At 34.0% G+C, this 20101-nt stretch overlaps 1 protein-coding gene across 2 annotated transcripts in view; it reads right to left on the reverse strand.

Moving 5' to 3' along the window:
• The window catches only part of BRWD1 (bromodomain and WD repeat domain containing 1), a 172902-nt gene that overhangs the window by 30289 nt on the left and 122512 nt on the right, over nucleotides 1–20101 (reverse strand). For both annotated transcript variants that reach the window (XM_044670302.1, XM_044670303.1), the window contains 6 exons: nucleotides 15999–16154; nucleotides 12277–12397; nucleotides 10686–10811; nucleotides 7203–7281; nucleotides 3282–3323; nucleotides 527–673 (listed from right to left, as the gene is read on the reverse strand). In XM_044670302.1, the coding sequence (XP_044526237.1) occupies nucleotides 527–673; nucleotides 3282–3323; nucleotides 7203–7281; nucleotides 10686–10811; nucleotides 12277–12397; nucleotides 15999–16154 (671 nt within the window). The remainder of the gene's footprint in view (nucleotides 1–526; nucleotides 674–3281; nucleotides 3324–7202; nucleotides 7282–10685; nucleotides 10812–12276; nucleotides 12398–15998; nucleotides 16155–20101) is intronic.

Below are 20101 nucleotides of genomic sequence, written 5' to 3' on the forward strand. Positions count from 1 at the left end.
ATATCCTCAATGTAGCTAAATTCTTGCATTTAAAAAGTAATTAACATCTAAGCAGTACTTTAGAATTATAGAGATTAACGAATGATTTCATAATTTGATCTTCACAACATGATGCATCTATCATATGACCTCAAAATTGGAAGGGAAATTCTTTGCAATATTCCTGGGTATATATATTATTCCATTAATACAATTTAAGCCCCATAAACATAGGCTATTGCTTTTTATTGACATAATGTCTTTATATATTCAGCATCTAGAAATGTACCTTGAATTTATGAAGAGCATAGTAATTAAGCTTAATAAATATTTGTTGAATAGGTGCAGATTATTAAGAAAGGACAAATAATTTTAAAAATGCAAATATTTCAAAATCCTTTTCGAACATGATTTCGTTAAAAAATATTGTTATTAAGAACTTCCAGAAACTGAGAGTATATCTTGTTCATTATAAGTTTAATTTTTTAAAATCTATCAATTATATGGCATTGCCCCCAAAACAAAAATGTAAATAATATTAACTTACTGGATATTCAACCAAATCAACTGGATGTCTAAATGGCTCAGAATCTTCACATTGGAAAATTAAATCCACTAATTCTTTACATTGTCTCTGCCAGTTATTTTTATCATATTTAGTTTTATTACTGTTCCTTTTCTTCCAATGATGCTCCTAAAACAGATTTATAACATCAGTTTCCAAAAACTATAACTGCACCTAGGAAAGGAGACTATATCATAGATAAATTACATACTTAAGAAACCATCACCCTATATTTAAATCACAGGACTATTATTATTACAATTAAAAACACTTTCACAAATAACGTGGAGTGACAAATGGTCTAATTATATGCAATACTCTAGATTATCTATAAAAGGTATACTTATTCCCAGATATTTATCTAATAACAAAACTATAGAATGTATTCTAAACTCCATGTTGGAAAATAACACAAACCAGTGACTAAGAAATTGCTCTGGAAATGATAGAAAACAGAAACCCATATTTTTAAATCAAGAGAACATAAGGCTTTACTAAAATGCTATAAAGCATATTCACAATTAAAGCCTTTTAGACTTAAGTAACTGGAAAAATATTAATTGTCCATGGTTATGTCAAGTCATAATAAAAGTAACAGTACCCCATAAATTAATTTACTCATTCAGTTCTCTGAAAGGAAAAAGGGTCAAGAATCTAAAGAGAAATAATCTTTTTTTTTAAAAGAGAGGAGGAATCAAAACAAGTAGCCCAGTATTCAATAAACCTAAAGATCCTAGGTCTGGGGTAAGAACAAAGACCACAGAGAAAACTGAAAGAAAACAGACAAAACAAAACAAAAATAAAATCTCAAAACTGTGGCAAAAATACATCAAATACTAAGAAAGCTCCAAATGGAAGCATAACCTATATTCATAAAGTCATATCCTAAACAAATTAGAAGAGCAAGGAAAAACATTACCTTTTAGATCTATGGAGAGGGGAAGGATTCAGAAACTTAAAATAGATCGCAGAAGATAAAGACAACTTTGATCATATAAAAACTTAAAATTTCTGCATGAACAAATCCAATACAGCTAATACTAGAAGGGAAACAGTCAACTAGAAACAAAACAAAAAAACAACCCTTTGCAGTATGTCTAATAAAGATTTACTTTCCATAACAGATGCATAAGAAACTGACTGGAATGTGTTAAGAATAAGAGCCCTTCACCAAATGGTAAATGGTCAAAGTATATGAGTGAGCAAGCAGTTTGCAAGGGGGGAATTCATGCTCCAATAATCATATGAAAAAAATGTTCTAAATCATTAATAATTAAGAGAATGCAAATTAAAAAAACTAAGATTTTACCTCATATAATCTAGCAAAACTGACAAATGATAGAAGGGCTACAAGAAAACATGAACACCAATACACTATTAGTGGAGCTATAAATTAGACTAGCCATTCTAGAAAGACCTGTGGAACCAAATCCTCATTCTCACTAAACTGTGTATAAATTTCGATGTAATGATATCACTATTAGGCCTAAACTCAAGAGATAAAAAAAAAAAGAGAAAAAGGAACTATATGTACAAAAAAGTTCTTTCTGTAGAAACAAAAGACTGGAAACTAAGGGATTGTCTATAAACGGGGGAATGGCTAAAGAAATTACTGTCTATGAAATATAACATGTGTTGCAAGAAATTATGAAAGATATAGTTTCTCACCATTGTCTGAACTGACGCAGAATTAAGTTAGCAAAACCGTTTGAACAATAATATGAAAACAAATAACTATGAAGGCTTTAAAACTGATATAGTGACTAACTATGATTCACAAGGACTGTGGATGAAAATACTTCCCCTCCTACCATGTGACAGAGAAGCAACAAACTCAAGATGCTGAATGAAGCACACATTTATGGACAAGGAATGTGTTTTGCTTCAGTACATTACAGTACAATACAATTATTACAAAGATTCCCCACCCCCCTTCCCCAATAGGACTGGTGAGATTGGATCAGGAGAAAACAAATTCTTATTTAAAAAATCAATTTATGATAAAGTATTAAAAAAGTAAAATGTATATCTTTCTGTTCTCTATAAATGACTTATTTTCTTCTGGATACACAGACTCAAACTCATGCTTCCTATTCCTTAATTTTCCATCTCAGCAATCACTCCTTAATATTTACTTTCACTTGAAATGGCAAAACTTGTCTCCTTAGGGAAATGACTCTGATTCAACTTTCATCATCTCACCTTTGGGCTGCAAAAAAATGCCTTCTAATTGATGAATCTGAGTCTGTTACGATAGCATGTCATACCATACTCAACATGTCATTCCATAGTTCAAAGCTCTCTTTTCCCTACAATACCAAATCCAAAATACCTGGCTCTACCCTACCCATATATGTCATTTACTAATCACTTATACGAGTCATTCCATAGCAACATACAATGCTTATTACTAACTCAGGTTTTTCTCCTTTACCTAAAATGTCTCCTCTCCCAGCTCCCCACCCCCCACATTGCCCCTGCTTTAATTTTTTTTAAGCCTACCTCCTTCAATTCATAATGAACTTTATCTTGAGTTTAATCAACACTTAATGCTAACTAGTTTTTAAGTTTCTTAAGAAAAACTAACTTATAGTCCTGCATCTTCTTGAGGACAGTGCAGGAACTTAGAAAATACTTATTTCAAGAAAAAGAAAACTGTAAACCAGAATTTAATTAGCATAATCCTTATAAAAAGTCAACAGCATGTTAAAAACTTTTGCATAACAGAATAACTCACTCTTATTCTTCCAGAAGAGGATTTAGGAAGATCATGCTCATCCTATAAAGAAACAGAAATTAGATTGCTCTAAAGTCCCCCCCCCCCATCAGTGAAAAATCTTAGTTTTAGAGCTTAATAATAATAAATGCTCATGTCAATCAAGGAATCAAACCTGGCATAGGCAGCTAGGTGGCTCAGTGGATTGATAGTTAGGCCCAGAGACAGGAGGTCCTGGGTTCAAATCTGGCCTCAGACACTTCAAGCGGTGTGACCCTGGGCAAGTCACTTAACCCTCACTACCTAGCCCTTACCACTCTTTTTAGAACCAATACCCAACCCAGTATTGAGTCTAAGATGGAAAGTAAGGGTTTAAAAAAAAGAATCAAACCTTGGTCTAAGCCACTGCACATACTCATTGAAACAAAAAAGTATAATTCGTGGGAAAAAATGCTTGGGATCTTCTTTACTATAAGGAAATAATAATCTTGCATATTGACCATCATAAATTGCAAAGTCAGCATTTTATATTAACTTTTAAAAACACAACTATAGTTGAATATCACAATAAAAAAAGATAGCTAGTAGTGAGTATGATAAGATGATTATAGTCCTTCACTCATTTGCTACTGAATACAAATGGCAGCATTACAATGAAGAGTATTTACTGGTCTCCCACTCACCATGAAGAGGTTTAACACTGAATATCAATCACCTCTGGTGGTTTGGCTTTTAAGAATCACATGTTCAACAGAATAATAAAATTTATTATTTCTTGATCATACTATACCTTCTAAAAAGAGTTTTAATAAAATAGGCAGCATGATATGGTGGAAAAAACAATGGATTGAGAGTCTATAGGTCAAGTTTCTAAATCCTAATTTAGTCACTAATGTGATATAAATAGATAATTTTCTCTCAATCTCTCAATTTGCTCATCTGAAAAAAATTGACAGTTAAACTCTATATATCTGTTCTAGGTGGAAAAATTCATAAATATCTCTGAACAATAATCATAAAGCACTTAACAAATTCTTTCATACTCACCTGATCCCAATGTAGGCTAGGTAATAAAGTTAAGTAGACACTGAAATTAGATGAGTAACTGAATAAATGTTAATTTGGCAGAAGATTGATAGTGGAGTCTTACAGGGACTTATGAGATAATACTAATCACTATTTTTAATAATTACTTGAATGAAAGCATGGATAATTTTCTCAATGAGTTTTCAGATGACACAAACTTGGGAGCAAACACATAAAATGATAGTGTCAGCATTCAAAAAGATCCTTGATCTTGACAACAAAGAATATTGGACCAATTTCTAAAAGATGAGATGTACCGACTATAAACATAGTTTGTGGGTCAAAAAATAAATTTCCCCAAGTATAAGATGGGGAGATGGCAGTTCATCTGAAAAAGATATGACAATTTTAATGGGATGAAAAATAAACATGAATTAGCAATATAAAATAGCATTGAAAGAAGCTAAAAAAGGTAATTTCTAGATCAAAGGAAATAATAGTTTTACTGTACTTTGTCCTAGAACATATCTGATGTGCCGTGTTCAGTTCTAAGGGCTACATTTTGGGCGGGATAATAAGTTGGATAGCATTCAGAAGAGTGCAAATAGGATGGTAAAATGCTTTAATCAAAAGCCAAATAACTACAAATTCAAGGAACTACTGATCTCTAGCCTGGAAATGAAAAGATTTTGGGGAATGTAATAGTTGCACCTTTAAGTTTTTAAAAAGCTGTCATGTGGTAGAGTTTGTGCTGTTTTTGTCCTAGCCCCATCCCCCACCTAGGGTAAAATAAGGAAGAACAAGTAGAAGTTACAGAGAGGCAGGACTTAAGTTTGATGTAAAAACAAAACCTTAAAAATTAGCGCTATCATGCTATCTAATAGTAGAAAGGGTTGCCAGAAAGGGAAATTTTTTTTTCTTACTTTAAGTCTTTAGATGAAGGTTGAATGACCATTTCTGGGATATTTTTTTTTTAAACCCATATCTTCCATCTTTGAGTACTGTGTATTGACTCCAAGGCAAAAGAGTGGTAAGGGCTAGGCAATGGGGGTCAAGTGACTTGCCCAGGGTCACATAGCTGGGAAGTGTCTGAGGCTAAATCTGAACCTAGGACCTCCCGTCTCTAGGCCTGGCTCTCAATCCACTGAACCACTCAGCTGCCCCCTCTGGGATATTCTAAAGGGGATTCTTGTTTAGCTATAGATTATAGCCTAGATGGACTCAAATCCCTTCAAATCAACTGCATAATCAATAGTAAGATAATAGGATCACATAAACCCAGTTCAACAAAAAATTTTAAACCAATTCAACTTCTTTAGGTTTACTACAGTAACAAAGAAAAATATCAATCTTAAGCTTTGTTTTAAATAGGTGCCATAGCTTTAGGAAAGGAAATTAGAGGTTATCTAATACTTAGCAGGCATTTGTATAATCCTTTAAGGGAAAGGTTTTATAGGTATTATCTAATCTGATCCTCACAATAAACCTGTGAAGTAGGTGCTTTATTAACTCTAATTTATAGATGCAAAGTGGAGGTTAAAAGGTTAATGCTTTGATTAGTTAGTGTCACTCACTAAAGTGAGGATATGAACTCAGTTCTTCATGAATTGAAGTCTAAAACTTATGGTCCGTGATGAAGAATCGCCTTAGATTCTTAGATTTGGGCCTTACCAAATAGATTAAAGTAGTCAAAAAGGAAGAGAAGAAGAACCTGAATCTGGAATCTCTGGCTTCAAATCAAGTCTGCTGTGGCATCCTGCCCTCTCTTCTATAAATAATAATAGGCCTTTTATATAGTGTATAGTGAAAGTCATTTATCTATTACAGTGTCCCTTCAAGGTTGTATCTTTCTCCTCTTTACAGATGAGGAAATTTGGAGAAGTTAAATCACACAGCACTTAAATTCTTTTTTTTTTTCAAACCCTTAACTTCTGTGTATTGGCTTATAGGTGGAAGAGTGGTAAGGGTGGGCAACAGGGGTCAAGTGACTTGCCCAGGGTCACATAGCTGAGAAATGTTTGAGGCTGGATTTGAACCTAGGACCTCCTGTCTCTAGGCCTGACTCAATCCACTGAGCTACCCAGCTGCACCCCCCCCCCCTCCTTTAAACAGCACTTAAATTCTACAGTTCAGTATGGAACACAGTTCTTCCAATCTTTGTATGCTTTCTATTGTACCTTATTTTGCACTAAAAAATAATGCTCTTTCTAGATAACCTCAACTTCTACTTCATTCATCAGTGCAGACTGCCATCTGGCCTACAATTTAGTTTTAAGAGTCAGTTGCCTAAGGCACACCTCTACACTATACTGCCTCAAAAATATGCAGAGAACAAATTTCCAAATAATTTTCAAGCCATTTTAACATATCAGGTTTTAGGGATGTTGCTATACAACGATGGGCAAAGCATTAAATTAATGATAATTTATGAAAACATCTAATATTAGTACAGTTCATCAATAATCGTGTATTGTATTGATTCTCTCACAAAGTTATACAGATTAATTTAGGTCAACAATGAAAACATCTAATCCCACCTACTTTAAATAGTAATGGTATATCTTCACTAAAAGATAACTGAAGATAGTAAAAATCAAGAAAGCAAAGACTTTATGCCTTTCAGCACCTAAATATGATAAGCAGAATAATTCTTTATCCATAACTCAAAGCCACTTAGGCAAGATCACACCTAATCGGCGAAATTCGATTTATCTATCTCTGTGTGTGTCTGCAGTAAATAAATATTTTAATGACAAGTATAGAGAGAATTCTCTAAATTAGTTTTAACTAATTAAAACTAAAAAATAACTTTCTTTTGATTTTAGGTTACGACAAAGTTTTTCCTATAAACATAGGTACAAATCACACAAATTTTTAGTGAAGAATTGTAAAATTAGTTACAAAAGAATTTTATACCAAATCGTCAGCATCTGTGCAGCTTTGCGTGTCTTCAGTAGTATTATAAAACTCAGAAATATTTGTACAGTCTTGGTTGCTGAAAAAAAAAAAAGAATTAGGTTACTTAATTAGAATATATGTAATGATTCTATTATGAACAGAGATGATCCCCAGAGATAAGTGATCATTTATTAAAGTTTCAAGAAAAATTGAATATCAGGGTATGTAATGAGACCTTCAAATCTATGTCTGAATCCAAACTCTGAAAACCACAATAGACAGCACAGAGAGATGTCTGTTCTCCCCAGATTGTAAAACAAGGTCATAATCTCTATTCCAGATAAAGTCAGGATCATCAGTGTGAAAAAAGTGAAAAGTTGCATCAAAGTAGCTGTCTATATTGCCCAAGCCATAAAAATGGGCAGTTTAAATAGAAGAAAGGATTCCTATCATGTTTCCTCAAAAATCATGGATGTTTTATTAATAGCAAACATTACATACTTTAAATCAAGAGATAGTATTATTTAAAACAGATACTTTGTTTTTCAAATAAGATCAGAGTAAAACAAGAATATTTATTATTACTGTTATTATTTAAAAGTCAATAAATAAACATTTATAGAGTATCTACTATGTGCCAGGCACTGTGCTAAAACAATGAAGATAAAGGAGAAGTATGTCCTCAACAAATTTATAATCTAATGGTTAAAGATTAAACATAAAAAGGTGAAAAGATAGGGATTAGAGGGGTTAGCTAGGAGACTCAGTGGATTGAGAGCCAGGGCAAGAATCAGGTGGTCCTGGGTTCAAATCTGACCTCAGACATTTCCTACCTGTGTGACCCTGGGCAAGTGACTTAAACTCTGTTGCCTAGGCCTTACTATGATTCTGCCTTGCAACTAATACACAGTATTGATTCTAAGACAGAAGGTGAGGGTTTAAGGGGGGGAAAAAGGAAATGAGGGAGAGAAAAAATGATGACTAGGAATAAGAGCACAATGAATTCTGAGGGTGGGGTGGGAAATGATTTGAAGAGGTGTGAGTTTCAAAGTTGATGTCATATTGCAGAAAAATGAATTTCTGAACATCATGAAATCCATGAATTCATCTAGGTGACTTTTTAAAAATACTACAGGGTAAAGAAAGTCCTCCAACACCCACCTGTCCACCTTCCATCTTTTAACAGAGAGAGGAATCCCAGGGGCAGCAGCTGGCTAGGGAGTCAGTTTCTTTAACTTTTTTAGTTTAAAACTGTAATTTTATTGGGATAGGCAATTCTTGATGAGTAACCCCCCCCCATGCAAATAGGTAATTATTTTATGACTTAAAGATTTTAAGATAATTTTAGAATTGCTAGCAATAGTACTAAGAAATAAGAAATTAAGGAAATAAGGAAATGTAAAGAGGAAAACTTCTCTATTGTCAGATGTTATCATGGTTTAAAGAAGCCCTGAAATTAAATGGAAATTTAAAAAATGAAACATCAATGAACCTAGCAAAGGGAAAATAAAGCTATAACAATCATTATTCTTTTTTTATGCTATTAATAAAATCCAGCAGAAAAAAAATTCCATTCAAAATAACTAGGGACAGGGATACTATGTTAAATTCAATATACATTAAAAAACTATGTCACTAATGTTCACATTTTCATATACAAACTTTCCCCCCTGTTCTTTGTATACTGAAATGGTCATATTTGTAATAAAATAAAAAAAATTTATTAAAAAAAACCCAAAATGCATCCATCTGGGAATTGACATATTTTAAGTTCAAGACCTATAAAAATAGACTGTAAATGGCACTTCACAAAAATAAAGGCTGAAATAGAGATATATTTACTGTTTATGGTAGACTATCAATTTAACAAAAATGACAAGTGTCTAATTTATTTCATTAAGTGATGCATAATATCAAACTACCAAGAAGTCACTATATATATATATATAAAAAACACATATCACAAAACAAAACAATCCAATTGGTGAAACAAAAGTTAAGGAAATCTTAATGGAAATAGTTTTAAAAAGAAAAGAAATACAGGAATGAAGACAGACATAGACTAGAATTACCAGATCTCCAACTGTACTATAAAGTTATAACTGTCAAAGCTGTTGTTCAGCTCTTTTAGTCACATCTGACTTTTCATGATTCCGTTCGGGGTTTTCTTGGCAAAGTCACTAGAGTGGCTTGCTATTTCCTTCTCCAGCTCATTTTACAGATAAGGAACTGAGGAAAATAGGGTTAAGTGACTTACCCAGGGTCATATAACTAGCAATTGTCAAAGGTCAAATTTACACTCATGAAGATGACTCTATTTCAATCTTGCACTCTATCCACTATGCAGCACAGCTATTGTGCTGGCTAAAAAATCAGAGAAATTGATTAATAGAACAAATTAAATACGATCCCAGAGCAATCACATAGTAGCCCATTTTTCAATAAACTGAGCACACCTCTTACTGGGGGTAAGAATTCTTCATTTGACAAAAAATTTCTGGGAAAACTGTAAAATATAGTTTGGCAAAAATTGGGTTTATGCCAACATCTCATACAATATCCAAATATTAAGCCAATGTCTCCTGGTATGGGGCAGCAAAGTGGTGCAGTGTATAGAGAGCTGGACTTGGGAGTCAGAAAGACACATTTCAAAATTTGACTTCACTAGATGTGTGACCCTGGACAAGTCAATTAAACCCCATTACTTAGCCCTTATCACTCTTCTACCTTGGAACCAATACACAGTATTGATTCTAAGACAGAAGGTAAGGGTTTAAAAGAGAGAGAGAGAGAGAGAGAGAGAGAGAGAAAGAATGGAAGTACTTTGCACTATAACTAGGGAGAAAATTTTTAGATATATCATCATAAAAGAAAAAAGGCAATTCTGATAACATAAAATTAAAAATAATATGCCCAAATAAAACTAGTGAAGCTAGAAGAAAATCAGTTTACTAAAGAAAAAATCTTTACAACTAATATATGTGATATACAAATATATAGGGAACTCAGTAAAAAAGTAAAAAAACATTTATTAAGCACTTGCTATGTCTCAGGCAGTGTACTAGAAGCTAGGGACAAAACTACAAAGAATGAACAATTCTTTTCTCAAAGGAGCTAGACTTGATACAAATAATCTGGAGGAACTATTTCCTAATGCATGTAATCAAAGGATATGAATAATCAGTTTTCAAAAGAAGAAAAGCAAACAATGAAAAAAGGATAGAAGATGATAAGGAAGAGATGTTAAATCAAAAAATCTTGCTTGCTGTCATAAAGACTATAACGACTTGGTTGCTGTTTGGAATGAATGTATCTTCAATTTGATATCCATCTTACAATATAGTGTAAAAAATTTATTAACTGGCATTTTTTTCAATCATTGAAAAGAACACTGCTGAAGTATGTCATTTTAAGTAATAAATAAAAGTTAAGCTTCAAAGGCAAAAATATACAGTAGAAAGAAAATGTATAACATGTAGTACAATCCCTACTACTACTTACTTAATGAATTTTAAAAGTTGGTCAGTGATCTTCTTAGCTGATCTTGCAATAGCACTTTCAGGTTCATTAAAGGTTCTGGCATTATGTTCTATATACCTTACTTCCCAGACTAAGGCAGAAATCCTCCTTTTAAAAAAGGTAAATAAAATAACACCGAGAAGCTGGTAAATTTAGGACTAGAAAATGAGAAAGTGGGATTAAGTAACAAAATAATGCTTATGATGCCAAGATAAATGTACAAAAACATTATGAAGCACCTCTAGTACTATGAACTCTGTAATAATAATGAATGATCATATCAGTTTGAGAGAAACAGGACTCAAATGTCTTGTCTCATTGCTGGAAGTTATGTATGGGAGGGGAACTAGAAAGAAGTCATGTCAGGATTTTTTATTTCATAAATCAAACTCAACTAGAGATGGATTCTGGTAGGGCATCTATCTCAGAAAACAACAAATGAATAAATTGAAATTAGTATAGATGTTGTTTATCAACACACAGTAACTTTATACAAGTTAGGTCTTAAAATGGGAAAATAATGCTTAAGATACCACTAATTGGTAATGAACTTCAAAAGGGAAAGTGGGAAAGCATTTACATGGTATCTACTATATGATAGGCCTTGTATAAAAGTGCTTTGCAAATATTATCTATTTAATAATGTAACTATTAATTATAATGTTTTTTATTTCTAGACATTCCTAGAGTTGATCCAGGTACAAAGTCATGTCTAGTGTTCAATAATACTCAATATTTTATTAAACTGGAACATAATTAGAAATAAAAAATAAAAACACCTTAAGAATAAAATGATTTAATTAGTAGGTTAACATGCTAATACTAGAAACTAATCTGAAATGCCATCTAGTTAATATAAAGTACAGATAAAACAGTAAACTTTATTATTATTAGTTCTGGAGCATACATCCTTACCAAGAATATACCACATAATATATCTCACCTCCCACAAAGAATGATCCAATAGATTTTAGAAAATTTAACAAAATTTAGTGCTTTTGTTTAGAAAACATTTTTAGTAGTCTCACATCAACCCTCTTATTCCTCAATTACTCCTTTCTAACCCCTGTCCCCCACTACAATCAGGAATATCTAATTTAGCACTTTCTAAATTTGGAAGCTGGAATAACAATAGAAAAAAATAAGCCTTTCAGAGACAAATTAAGTCACAAGTAATGAATTTTAAAATGCTATTAAAGCACAAAACATTTTATTTTGACTGGTATATTCTTCACAAAAAAAGTCTTTATCTTTCTTATGGACAAAGTAGATATTTACTATAGAAATATATCCAGCCAGAATCTAGGAAATCATATTGGACTGGGAAATAGTTGTAGTTAGTATTTCAGAGGACCAAATGTAAAAGGAAAGGGAATGACTAAGGTAACAACTTTATCTTTTTTCTTCAATGCCAAAGTTATCATAAAAGAGAAGAAATTATAGTAGTAAGAGTCCAATCACATAATTTTTGTTTCTGTAAAATAAACATCTTCATTCACCTTTTTTATAATAAATCTTGTAGGTGGGAAGAAGCAACACATATTAAAATTAAATTCCTTTTTAAGCTACTGACCTGTAAAATCGATGGACAAGTCTCATCCGAATTGTGTAAAGATCTGTTGGATAGGCTACCACTGTACAATACTTTGGGTATGTACACAGGTCAACTGGACCTGCGAAAGCTGCAGCTATATCTGTTGTGAGGAAAAAAAAAGCTATTAAAGAAATAAATTAAATTTCAGTGAACTCAGAATAAAAAATAATGAAACATATTTCCTTACTCTTAGCAGAAGTATATAAGACTTAACCTACCTTTGAATATACATGTACCCCAAAGCCTGTGTTCTAGGCCTTTCTCTCTTGGTAACCTGCTCAGTTCCCAAGGAATTAATCTTCATTTCTATGTGGATGACTCAGATCTACATATTCCTCTATAGTCTAACTGCCTCTCATGTTCTCTTGATATTCCTGTATCACCAAATGCCTATTGAACATTTCAAACTATACGTCACATTAGAATCTCAAGCATAACGTGTCCAAAACAGAGATTCCTCCCTAAGTTTTCCCTCAAATACACAACTCTTCTGAAATTCCTTCATTTTATGGAAAGCATGTGAAATTTCTCCAATTCATTTTTCTTTACATATTCTCATAGCCATCACTGTATTTAAGGAAAGCATAATTAATCTCTATTACAACAGTCTACTGGCTTGCAGAAATGCTATTTCTCCTTTCCCAAATCCATTCTCAACATACTTATCAAAGCACTACTTCTAAAGCACAGGTGTGACCTTTTCTCTGCTTGGCTTAATAAACTCTCATGGCTTCTTATTCCTTGAATCAAATACAAACCCTACTTACAACCCGACTCCAACTCTATTGTTGTTAAGTTATGTACTACTCGTTGTGACCCTATTTCGGGTTTTCTTGGCAAAGATACTGAAGTAGTTTGCCATTTTTTTCCCTTCCAGCTCATTTTACAGATGAGGAAATGGAGGCAAACTGGGTCTTATGGGGAAAAACAGGGGAGTTAACTTAAATATTATATGTGGGTTCAGAAGGGTGAGTAGGAGACAAGAATGGACAATAGGTGGGGACTTAACAAGTTAGGGAAACTGGGTTTAGCTGTTAAGGGAAATGACTTTTGACAGAAGGCCCTACTGTCACCCTGCCCCACCTAGACAAGGGGTCTGTGAAAACTAGCAAGCAAAAGACAAGAGGGCTTGTAAACAAATTTAATTAAGGGAACTATGGTCTAAAGGATGGGAATAGGGGTTTCTATACTTTCAGACTATGGGCAAACCACAGGGTCAGGGGAGGGACTTATCTACACTGAACTAAGAACTAAAGCAAGACAAGGCCCAAAGAACAGCAGGACTAAAGTGGGTATCCTCACAGCAGAGTCCTGACACACTCCAGTGATATTGCAGCTCTTCCAGGACCACTATCTGCACTCCTTCAGGTGGGTAGATTCTGGGAGCTAACCCAGCCCAAGTTAACCTGCAACTCAGGTTGGGATTAATAGTCTCTACCAAAAATCTCCCACAAGTAGATAGATGACAGCCTTCCTTTTGGATATCAGGAAATCTGCAAACTCCACTTCCTCTGAGGTCTCCCAAGATCAGTTACAACTTGTCCCAATCACCATGGAGTCCGTCTCAGAGAGAGAGGCCATACTTCCTGCTTCCCCATTCTATTTAGAATTCTCCAGCCCTGCCTGCTAGGTCTCCTAAATAATAATTAAATAATCTTCCTCACAACATAAGTGACTTGGCTTGGGTCACATAGCTATGAAATATCTAAGGCCACATTTAAAAAACAGGTCTTCCTTACTCTATACTCTGAGCTCTATCCACTGCTCCACTTAGCTGCCCTTCATGAATTCAAATGTCCAATCTAGCCTTCTTTTGTTTCTCACTTCCAAAATTCTTTTTCCTTTCTTTTTACTTTGCTCAGATTGTAGGCACTCCTTGCACTCTCCCTTAACTCTACCTAATTTCCTTCAAAGTTCTGTGTAAGCACCTCTCTGACATGAGAAATGTTTCATGATCATTTAAGTTGCTAGTGCCTATCCTCAAAAGTGACCCTTTATTTATTTTGCCTATATTTTTATAGTCTGTCTCCCCTGACAGACTAGGAACTTCATTGATTTTTAACTTAAGTATATAAACTTACACGGAGCCTGGAACATAAGAGGTGCTCAGTAAGCTGACAAGGAATTATTAAGCATCTCCCATACACCAGATGTAAACAAAGCAAAAACACAACAAAACAAACTACATACTGCACTCAAGAAATATATAGGAGATGATGTGAAAATAAGTATCTATAAACAAGACAGATACAAAATAAACTGGAAATAACCAAAAGAATTAAGCTCTGGAAAGGCTTCTTGTAGAAGATCAAATTTTGGCTCTGACTTGGAAAAAGCTTCAAGGAAGTAAGATGAGGAAGGAGAATTCTAAGCACGGAGGATAGCCAGTGAGGGAGTCGGGAGTGTTTTGTTCAAGAAACACTGAGGTTCCTGGATTGCAAAGTAAGTGATTAGGGTGGGGAGTGGGGAGTGTTAAAAGTCAAATGGAAGATCTGTGCCACCAAAGTAAACTGAGTAGGGAGATAATATGGCCAGATTTGTGCTTTAGGAAGATCAATTTGACACTGAATGGAGGTTAGACTAAAATGGAGACTCGAAGCTGGGAGACCAACTACCAAAAGGCATCATAGTAGTCTTATGTCTATCTAGGAGATGAGAGCTTGCATCAGGGTGTTGGCAGTGTTGGGAGAAGAAAAGGGGACATATGGGATAGATGCTATAAAAGTAGAAAGAGGGTGTATGGGGAAGGGAAGAGAGAAAAAGTGAGCATTGAGTGACTTTCTGAGTAATTAATTTATTGAAAGGTAGGGTCAAGATAATAGAATAGCAGGAAGCAGGACAAGGAGCTCCCTCTCACACTTCTCAAAACAGACTTAGAAAACACATCAGACTAAATCCTGATGAGGAAATCCAAGAAAATATCACATTGAGTCATTTTTTCTGGCCTAGGCCAGCACTGTAAAACACAGAAGTGTGAGGAAACTAGAGATATGGTCTGGTCAGGACAGGCTGTGCCTGGAGGTCTCGGAACCATACTGGGGTACTGAGATAGAAACAAGTATGAACTGGCAGCTTAGGCACCCACTACTTAGTTCCAAGTCTGCTGAGGGATAGGGGGCAGTGGAAGGCAGGCAATATATTAAGACACTAGGAGCAGAAGTAGGGTCATAGTTACAGTTGCTAATTCTAGTCTGAAGGCTAAAGGAAAACCAGGGAAGGAATTCCAGATGAAGGAGGAACCTAGAAAGTCTTCCAGATGGCTAATAATGCTTAGATTCAAATGCAAGACAGGAATTTGTAGAGCTCAGACCAAGGGCCAAAGGGAGGGGGTGGAGTGGAGTGGTCAACAATCAGTTTTTGCCTTGGATAAAATCTCACTGGGGGAACTGAAAGGTTAGAACATCCTAGGCTGTCATACGGCAATTATATTAGAATTTTTTCCCCCCCTTATCTGCAAAACAGGAAGTAGAGAGATTTCCAGGAATGAAAAATATAAAAACAAAAGACAACAATAAAACTTATTTTAAAAATAAATTAAATCATGTCCTTTCTCTTAAAATTATTCACCAAGGAAAGAGCCAAATTAAAATATAAAGATTAATTCAAAATATTAGTAAATAATGTATTTCATAATTATTTTGACCATTTGAGTTGATAGTTGGTATTTTTTTTAATATCTCTAATGAAATGTAAACTGTTACCAAGATTCAAAAGCTGATCAATGCCATTGATTATTCTTTCACATTCTTCATCCCGGGATTTTTTACCCCATTCACCAATCTGGGGTTTGTATAACAATTTCTCTAGTTCATCTGAAGTCACTGAAATACTAGCTCCCAATTCTTCAGGTGGATCAACTACATATAAATGAAAAATGACACAAAGAAAAAAAGAGAATGAACAGAAAAATATAAAACTGTACTTTCACTTTTCAAAAACCTCTTCTGCCATATCATAAAATACAAAAAAGTACAACTGTCAAACCAAATATATCTTCAAAAGCAATCTTTCACATTCTTGATCTAATTAAATCTGATCAAATTTTATTCCAATTCTGTTATGACAAACACTGTACAATTTCAAGAGTCAAACCATTAACTTTAAAATATGGATACTTTCAAAGAGCCAGGGTAGGATAAGCAGAAGGGGGGAAGAAAGGGTAGGGAATGGAATAAGCATTTATATAGCTCCTACTGTGTGGTAAGCACAATGCTAACATTTTGGGCAAGTAATAATTTTAATAATGATAGCTAATATATGTGCAGGAACTGCTTTAAGTGTTTTATAATTATTACCTTTTTTGATCCTTACAACAACCCTGAGAGGTAGATGATTCAGCTGAGGAAACTGAGGCAAATAGAGATTAAAGTGACTTGCCCAGAGTCACAAAGCTATTACCATATTTGAACTCGGTTCTTCCTGACTCCAGGTATAGCACCCTATTTACTGTGCTACCTACATGGGGCATAAGAGATTTTCTTCACTAAAATTTCAACTTTGGTAACTCTTAATGGCTATTCCACAGGGTTATCCTACCTCAGGAAGCACATAAGGTTAGGAATAGAATTTGAAAGCTAAGAAAGATGAGCTGGGACTTGATACATCAGGCAAAATAAATGAAAGCATCATAAGACCTTATTGGGGGTAGGCATGGGTAGGTGGGGATAATTTTAAGAGCAATACTTTAAGAAATTTGAGCTGCCAAAATATGAAAGAGTAGAATAAAGAAAACTTTGAAAGACTTTTGAACTCTGATCAACAAAAAACTACAAGTATAAGAGTCTGAAGACAAAACACTCAATCTCACCTCCTGTCATAAAAGTGAAGTACTTTGAATTTAAAAGGAGCATACATTTTTCAGACATGGCCCAAGTAGGGATCTCTTTCAATTGACTATGTATATTTTTAATAAGTGTTTTTGTTTTCTTTGCTTTTGGACTAATTGAAGGTGGGGGAAATTGGAGAGACATTATAAATGCATATAAGAATAAATTTCAAAAAAATATATTTTAAATATGTCCTGAAAAAAGTAATAATAAATGCTAATTATACTCAATGTATGAATTCTTACACTTTCTGGATTGAGATTTTACTCAACTATTTCTTCATACTTTTTGATAATTATTTGACATTTGAAAAAGCCTTGGTATAAAAATAAGAAACACAACTACTTGAATACGGATTTTGCATTTGGGTGGAAAAAATGGAGCTTGAACTTCCCCAATTAATATTAGTCATTAGATGTCCGGGATATACTTTAGAATCACAGTAAAAATGTGATGTTATTTTATACAGAATATTTTGAAATATTGGCAGTAATGAAAACAATAACACTGAATTATTGCACATTTAAAGAATGGCATGCCACAGAAGCAATCTTCATAAATTACCTATCTACTTCTGAGAGCAATTAAGTTTTTTTTTTCAATTAAAAAAAGAAAAGGAATTTGTCCAGAAAGTTGCAAAGAAAGTTCCCCCCAATGTTGGGTGAACTTGTGGGAAAACAAGGACAGAAGTCCACAAAGAATAAGCAACATCCTGTTAGTTATAAACTATACTTTTGAAGGGAGAATATACATTGACTGGATCAAAAATCTACCAAGTCCCTGCAATCTGTTCAGTATATAGAAATTAGGCTGAAGAGAAGAATGAAAAGAAGAAAGAAAAGAAAAACAAGTTAGGAAAAAGTTTACAAAAATTCAGTAACATGATGGGGATATGTAGCTTAGAGTTTACAGTAATAGTATAGGAAGGACAAATACATACATAATAAAGAACTGATGGGAATTAATAACTGATGGGATATAATAAGAAAAGGAAGTGGGAAGTGAAAATAAAGCCAAGATTCCAAGCCTAAAAAAAAAAAGCTGATGTCATTAGCTTTATTAGCAAAGAAATAATAAAATCAGCCAGATTGCAAAGATATGACAAGTTCAATTTTAAAAATGAATCTGGTCAGGTGATATGAAACCTAAATAGAAACTTTCTGAAAGCTTGTTGAATTTTTAGGCAAAATTTAAAGAAAAACTAAAATCAAAGGAAATGATCAAAATAAAGGTTATTAGTTAAAGGCATGAAACAGAGTTCTGTGAGAGTAAAATTTAATAAATACTCCAAGTATTTTAATTTATAGGATTTTAATAATGATAATAAAAAGTGAGATAGAAAGGGATTCCTTCAGCCAAGTGAGGAGAGCACAGAGCCAGAGACTCATACCTGCTGCGCTTTACAAAGCAAAAGCCCTGGGGCAGCTGGGTAGCTCAGTGGAGTGAGAGTCAGGCCTAGAGACAGGAGGTCCTAGGTTCAAACCCGGCCTCAGCCACTTCCCAGCTGTGTGGTCCTGGGCAAGTCACTTGACCCCCATTGCCCACCCTTACCAATCTTCCACCTATGAGACAATACACCGAAGTACAAGGGTTTAAAAAAAAAAAAAAACAAAGCAAAAGCCCAACATAATGGTGCATCAAATTTCCACCTACACAGTTCTCTGAAACTTTATAGGTAGTAGAGAGGCTCAACAATCACTAAACATTCAATATACTTAGAGACACAAGTCAAAACACAAAGAGCATTTAGTAACACAGAAATGAAAATAAGGAAAGAGGAAAGCATCTTAAGTGGTTAACAACACCAAATATCTTTAGAAATACTTTTTGAGACAAAGGTCAAAATTCAGTAAGGAAACTGCACAGACATCATGGAAGTCTGGAAGGGAAAGGTTAAAAAAATGTAGCTAACTTGTTTATAGGGTCAAATTGTTTTAAAAATGGCAAGATCTACTGAGAAGACATTTAGAGATTAAGTGGGGTAAGTGTAGGAGCAACACTAGCAGGTGAAAAAAAAGTTCTGGAGAGAAAAGTGACAACTTCTCAGACCACAAAGAGGAGATTATACATAAGGAGGTAAAAATAGATAAGGGATCTCATGTAATAAGGCTTTCATCCTTTCAATTAAAGATGCAAAGTAGACTACAAATATGGACTACAGAAGCAGCAATACTGGAAGATTATGTTAGGGCATTAAAAAAAAGATAAATAAAAAAGATGAAATTATGATGGACAAATTATTCAGGCTACCAACATTTATTAAGCACTCAATGTGTACCAGGCAATGTGCTAAATGCAGCAGATGTAGAGAAAAGCAAAAAACCAAAACAGTCCTGCTCTCAAATGTCTGGTAAAATGGGGGAATCGTATAAAGAACAACATACAAATAAGATATATGACGGATAAATTGATAGTATTGAGAAGTCAGAAGAAATTAAAGATTAAAGAAAACTGGGTAGGGTTTCATAGAGAGGGTAAAACTTTTGTTGAGACCTGATGAAAGTCAGGGAAGCTAGGAGACAAGAGATAAGGAAAAAGAGGCATGGGCAATAAATGGCAAATAAATCTAAATACTGAAAATGCTTAGATTTTTGGGAGATTGTGATAAGAACATTAAGGTGGTATCACTGATTTGTAGAATGCATGAAGGGTTAAGATTACTATGAGAGTAGGAAGAAGCTAGGTTACAAAAAGTTTTGAAAGCCAAATAGAGGATTTTATATTTGATCCTAAAGGTAAATAGGGAGCCACTGATGTAGTGGAATAAGGTGGCCAAACTTGAATTTTAGGAAAATCAACTTGACAGCTGAGTAGGAGAGGATGGAATAGAAAGGTAGAAACTTGAGAAAGGGAGATCAACAAGAAGGCAGGGCAATATCAGAAGAAAAAAGGGAATATAAAAGAGAGGAGTTATGAAGATAAAAGACAGGACTAGTCAACAACTTGAATATGGTATATGATAGAATAGGATAATACCT

Source organism: Gracilinanus agilis, chromosome 3 (assembly GCF_016433145.1).
Source record: "Gracilinanus agilis isolate LMUSP501 chromosome 3, AgileGrace, whole genome shotgun sequence".
Lineage (NCBI taxonomy): Eukaryota > Metazoa > Chordata > Mammalia > Didelphimorphia > Didelphidae > Gracilinanus > Gracilinanus agilis.